This window comes from Impatiens glandulifera, chromosome 4, assembly GCF_907164915.1.
Source record: "Impatiens glandulifera chromosome 4, dImpGla2.1, whole genome shotgun sequence".
Lineage (NCBI taxonomy): Eukaryota > Viridiplantae > Streptophyta > Magnoliopsida > Ericales > Balsaminaceae > Impatiens > Impatiens glandulifera.
In genome coordinates, this window is record NC_061865.1 from 12112519 (window position 1) to 12118381 (window position 5863).

At 26.5% G+C, this 5863-nt stretch overlaps 1 protein-coding gene across 1 annotated transcript; it reads left to right on the forward strand.

The window, feature by feature from the left end:
- Nucleotides 1-359: 359 nt before the first annotated feature.
- LOC124934738 (transcription factor HBI1-like) lies at nt 360-2667 on the forward strand. Its single transcript, XM_047475250.1, has 5 exons — nt 360-743; nt 820-933; nt 1027-1164; nt 2321-2444; nt 2621-2667. The coding sequence occupies exons 1-5, from the start codon at nt 360-362 to the stop codon at nt 2665-2667; spliced, it is 807 nt and encodes a 268-aa protein (XP_047331206.1).
- The last annotated feature ends 3196 nt before the right edge of the window (nt 2668-5863 follow it).

Consider the following 5863-nt stretch of genomic DNA (forward strand, 5'->3'; position numbering starts at 1 on the left):
AACCCGTGAGAATTAGTCGTACTCAAAATGAGAAGCGGAACCAACGTTCTATAAAAACAAAAACAAAAACACAATTTTCTCTCTACATTCATTTTTTTTAACGAAAAATATGACCCCAAGACGTCGGGCCGCAAACACACTTAACCATTCAACCCGATTTTACGACGAATATCATAGTATAAGTTGAATTCTATCCAACTTATTTGAAAATAAGTTGTACATAATCAAACTCACCTTATCTACCTGCTCATTTTGCCCATGCCATACTGCTTCCTCTCTCTCTCTTTCCTCGCCTTATATGAACCACTACATCGATCTTCAATCTTCTCTAGCTAATCAATTGAAGATTATTCGACGGAATGATCTCTAAGGAGATGATGAATGTAAGGCATTTTCATGATCATCTTTCTTCTTCTTCTCATCAAAACTACGATAACAATAGAAATTCAACGTTCTTCGAGTCTAATCCGATGAATATGATCTCTCATAGTCATAGTCATAGTTCGTTTCCGCCGATGATCATCGGTGCTGCTGATGATCGGTTCTTCCATGGCCATAGCTTGAAGTCGGTGCGATCTGATTATCTTGACTCCAATTGTATTCCGCCGATGCCGTTGAGTTATAACCGTCTTCCGTATGTTACTCATACTGAAACTGAATGTACCACACTTGAGACGGAGAAGAGAAATGGAGTAACTGCTCTGTCCGAGATCGGTTCTCGAATGAAGAAGAGGAAATCAGAGGTATACTGTTTGTCATGGATTAATCTATCTTCAATCATAATTGGAGATCATAAATAAACAGGATTAGTGTTTGCAGATTGTTGGTGATGAAGATTGGGAGAAGAAATTGAAGAGAAATTGTTCAAGTGATTACATCCAAGTGAGAGCACGCAGAGGACAGGCTACTGATAGTCACAGTCTAGCTGAAAGGGTAATTAGCTCATAATAATGTGTGAATTTTTACCATTTCTGAGTCTGGTTTTTGAGTTGTTGATGATGATGAATGATGAATGATGATGATCAGGCAAGGAGAGAAAAGATAAACATGAAGATGAAGTGCTTACAGGAAATGGTACCTGGTTGTTGCAGCAAAGCAACAGGGAAGGCTGGAATGCTTGATGAGATAATCAACTATGTGCATTCTCTTCAGAAACAAGTTGAGGTAAGGTATTCTAATAAGAACAAATTGAACTAGATTTTCATTCATAACACTCTAAATTGAAATGAAATCTTCTTTAGAGATCTATAAAAGAGTTCTAGTGGGCTTATAACCCAGCCCCAAAATACATTCATTACATAATGTCTAAGTGGATCACTGGAATATTCTTTTATTCTAATTTAGAGAGGAATAGATGATTCTCAACAATTCACAATGAATAGATGATCCATGGGTATCCTTATAATCAAAATCAATAATCAAACACCTCAATTTATTTTTGAGTAAAAGAACTATGTACCATACATGTCATTAGTTTTTAAACTATATCTTGTCCTAGAGTTTGATATTCTTATAATTTATATTTTTTTAGAAATGTTTTCTTATCAAAGTTGTAAATTTTGTCACCATTGTAATTAGTTTTGAAAATGGTCAAAATAAAAAGTGAGTTATTTTATTTTTATTTGGTATAAAATATTTAATTAAATTAGATGAAAACATGTTTTTTTTAATTAAGTTAATCTTTTTACCAAATTTCCTTAACAAATATGATTGGTTTTAAATTTTGACAAGTATTTTTTTTAATACAAATAAGATCTCCAATTGTTTTCCTTACACATTACATTATAAAGATCAAACCCTAAACTCTAATTTTTAGATATGTGTTCTTGAGTTTGATATCATGATTGCAAATAACAATATAGAGTTCTAGAAATTAAAATTAGGGTGAGTTTAAAAGAATTCGAAGTGGAATTGAAGAAAATGAATGAAAAAAATAAGTGAATATTTTATTGAATAGTTAAAGTATATAGATTAAAAAAAAAGTTAATTATTCTAACATAATTTCTTATATAGTTAAAGTATATAGATTAAAAAAAAAAAAGTTAATTATTCTAACATAATTTCTTATATATATATAATCAATCATAAAGATAATATACATAAATGGGTCTTGGAATTAGAAATACAACTTATTATTAGGGTCATATGTCACATTCTTAGACTATTTAAAAAAAAAAAATACTTTTATTGGGTTGGCTAAGCCCAACTCAACCCTAGGCTAATTCTGTCCCTCTATTATGTTAAATTGTTCCTATTTTGCAATAACAATAATTATGATATAACAACAAATTAATTATAATAATTTTCTTTCTTTTTTCAGTTCTTATCCATGAAGCTTGCATGCTTGAATCCAAATCTTGACAAGTTTATGAGAAAAGAGATGAAAATATGTGAGATAGCTGCAGGAAGTGATCATCACATGGGAAATATTGTTCCTGCAATAAGTACTAATAATATTAATAATTTATCTTCTGAAATTATCTTCAATCTACACCAAATTCAATCCCTTAGAGATCACTACTCTTCATTTAATTGATATTAATAATAGTCATATGTTATTGTTCTTAAATATCTGTATTGAGGATTTGAGGCTGATTTTACATAATTTGTGTCCTTTTAGGTCTAGAAACTCTTTGGGCTGTCCTGGGCCTTTTATGGGCTTATTAAAGGCCTAGACAGTTTTTGGAGACTTTAATTTGTTTGCAATTATAATTTAGTTTATTATTATAACATTATAATATTTATCAATTAAAATTAATTGTGAACAATGGGGCTATCAAGCAAATTAATTGTGAACAATAGGGCTAAAACTCAAATTAAATTTTACCTACTCCTATTATTCACTAATATGAATTGGTTTTGATTAATTCAGATATTAGCTCACTAAATTTTATATTTATAGACAAATTAATTTTTTCAAAAACTATTTTTTCGTGTACATAGTCTTGATAAACTTAATAAATTCAAACATAAGTGTCTATACATTTAACAATTTTTAATAAATTTAACAAGTTTTTCAACCTATAACACATTTGGACCAAACTTGAAAAATTAATTAATAAGTTAAAATATAAATTTAAAATTAATATATGTAAATTTATTTTATTTTTAGGTTTTCTAAGTTTTATTAATATTTAACTAATGTAGTTAATATTATATTTAATTAATTATAAAAAAAATGTAAATTGGTTTAAGATATATAAATTTAAAGAGGTGATTTTTATAATTAATCTTTTAAATTAAGACTTACAAAAAAAAAAACTATAAAGTATTTGAAATCTAAACTTCATGTATTAAATTGGTGAGACAAATTAGTGGGATTAATTTAAAAAATAAAATAAAATTATTACTTGTGTATTTTTAATTTTTTTTAGTCTTTTAAAAACAATCTATATTAGTTAATTTTAAGATTTTTTCTTCTTCTTTACATTAAGCTGAAGTCCAAAATTATCATTTTTTTATATACATATAAGTTTGGTGGAGAAATTAATTATTTAAGGTTTTTAAAAGAAAAAAAAAGATATTATTAAAATTCATAAAAAAAAAATAGAGATAAGGCGTATTTTTTATAATAACTTTTATGCATATTTTAGGTAGAGATTTTCATTTTTGGTACAAGAGAGCAGTTGGACTGTTGGAGGTTTAAATGTGGTATATTTATTAGCAAGGAGACCAATGTGAAAATATTACAAGTTTTCTGACTTTTTTTCATATTACATTTGAATGTGCCTAAGATTATGTTTTAAATTTACGACTAGAAAAATAAATAAATTTAACATTTGTTTATCTAATTTGTAAAATATTTAAATATCAAGTTTAATCAATTTGTTTCATCTATATTTTTTTTTTTTGTATTTAGACACATCCCAACTTTATTTAAACCCATTCAATTTTAATTCTTGATACGTCTCTGTCTCCCCTTAATGTATTTTAAGTGAGAATGAAATCATAACTTTTGGTCTCTAATTCTTGGATCCGTACTTAATGTATTCTAAGTGAGAATTAGACAGTAAGTTTTGATCTCTAATTCTTAGATCGTTCACTAACTCTCAACCACTTTAACTTAATGCATTTTAAGTAAGATTTAAACGGTAAAAACTATTATTGACACTTAAACTATCTTAATTGATTAAGTTTTTTTGTTTTATTATTTAAATGTGAATATCAAAAATAGATAATTAAGACTTATTATTAATAAATAGGATCCCATTGCTTCCATTAATACAAGAGATCCTATGAAGTTCTGATTTGACTTACTAAGTTTTATAAATTTTAAATGCTTTTTAAACAGTTGTGATAAATTTAATTGTTACTTAATTGTTGATGTTATAAGTGCTTTACACTTAAATTAGTCAAAAATACATTTCTTATTGAAAATGTTCAATTTTAAGTATTCTTAAAAAAAAAATGGTTGGAATCTAGAGACCACTTTAATAACTTTCTTTGTAACGAATAAAATATAAAAAAATAAAAAAATAGTATGTTTTAAAAATAAAATTAAAGAAATAAATTTGTTCTATTTTACAAAATATAGTATAATTTTGTTAAAAAGTTTTTTTTTTTTTTTTATTTGCTAAACAAAACTTTTCTAAATAAAATGCAATTAATTTGCATTTAGTGCAAAAGAAGAGTGTTGATATAAATTCAATATAAACGTATATAATTAGTTTACAGCAATGAAAAGGGGTTTTATTCTATGTAATAATACAGAGTTTTTATTTTATTTTGTTAGTGAATTTATGGTGACACAATTCAATTTAATTGCATTGAATGTTTTTATTTTATGTGTGAATAAGGCTCCGAGTATGTGGATTGTATTTATTACCAAAATCTAACATATTTCATTATTATCTTATTCACTGATCAATTTATATTATAAAATACTTTCTATATTATTATTAAAAAATTATTTTATTATTATATATTAATATTATTTAATTTTATAAAAGAGTATGGTCATGATTAGTTTAGTCGGTTCACCAAAATATCTAATTATTCAACGGGGTGTAACATTGAGAGAAAATTTATTCTATGTGCAAAAAAAATCGTGAGCAGTTTAGATTCATTGTAAAAAATGATTTATTTGATCAATTTTTTGGACAACATTTGGTGTAGTGTTAAAAGTTTAGTTACGACATATCATAAGTTTACTTCCATTGCTATATGTAGAAATGCAACCATTAATGACATTTTGATAATCAATATGGTGGTTTCATTATCTGAATTAAATATAGAAGAAGATTAAACATTAGAAAGAGTTTGTCTCATAATAAAATTTTACTTTTGGTAGGATACAATCAAGTGTTCTCATCTGAACAAAACGTTATGCCTTGACAAGATATAAATAGTTTCTATGTGAGACATTACTACAAATTATTCGATAAGATTATTTCATATAATTTTTGTTGGAAGAAATTTTGAAAGTCAAATATTCCATTCAAGATCTCGTTTTTTAGATGAATCGTTATTCACAGTAAAATTCTTAAAGATGATATGTGCACAATGCCAGCCCCGAGTTTTGGGATGCCCCATCCTAAAAAAACGTCAATTTTGACAATTAAAAAAATGATAAAAAAATGATAAAAAATTTTTTTTTGGTGAGGTTAGAACTGATGACCAGATATAAATCTTTTGTTTACATCCTACACCAATAAACTAAATCTATTTATGTTTAAAAAATACTAAAAAATTCTTTTTTATTTTAATAAATGGGCTGCCCTGGGGAGTGGGTTGCCCTAGCCTAGGGTCTTTTTGGGCTTGTCCCAGGGCCGGCCTTGTATGTGCATGATTTTTTTTATGGTAATTAGTCGTTGTCATATATGTCACGATAAGATTAAATCGACAACTCATTTACATTTGTATT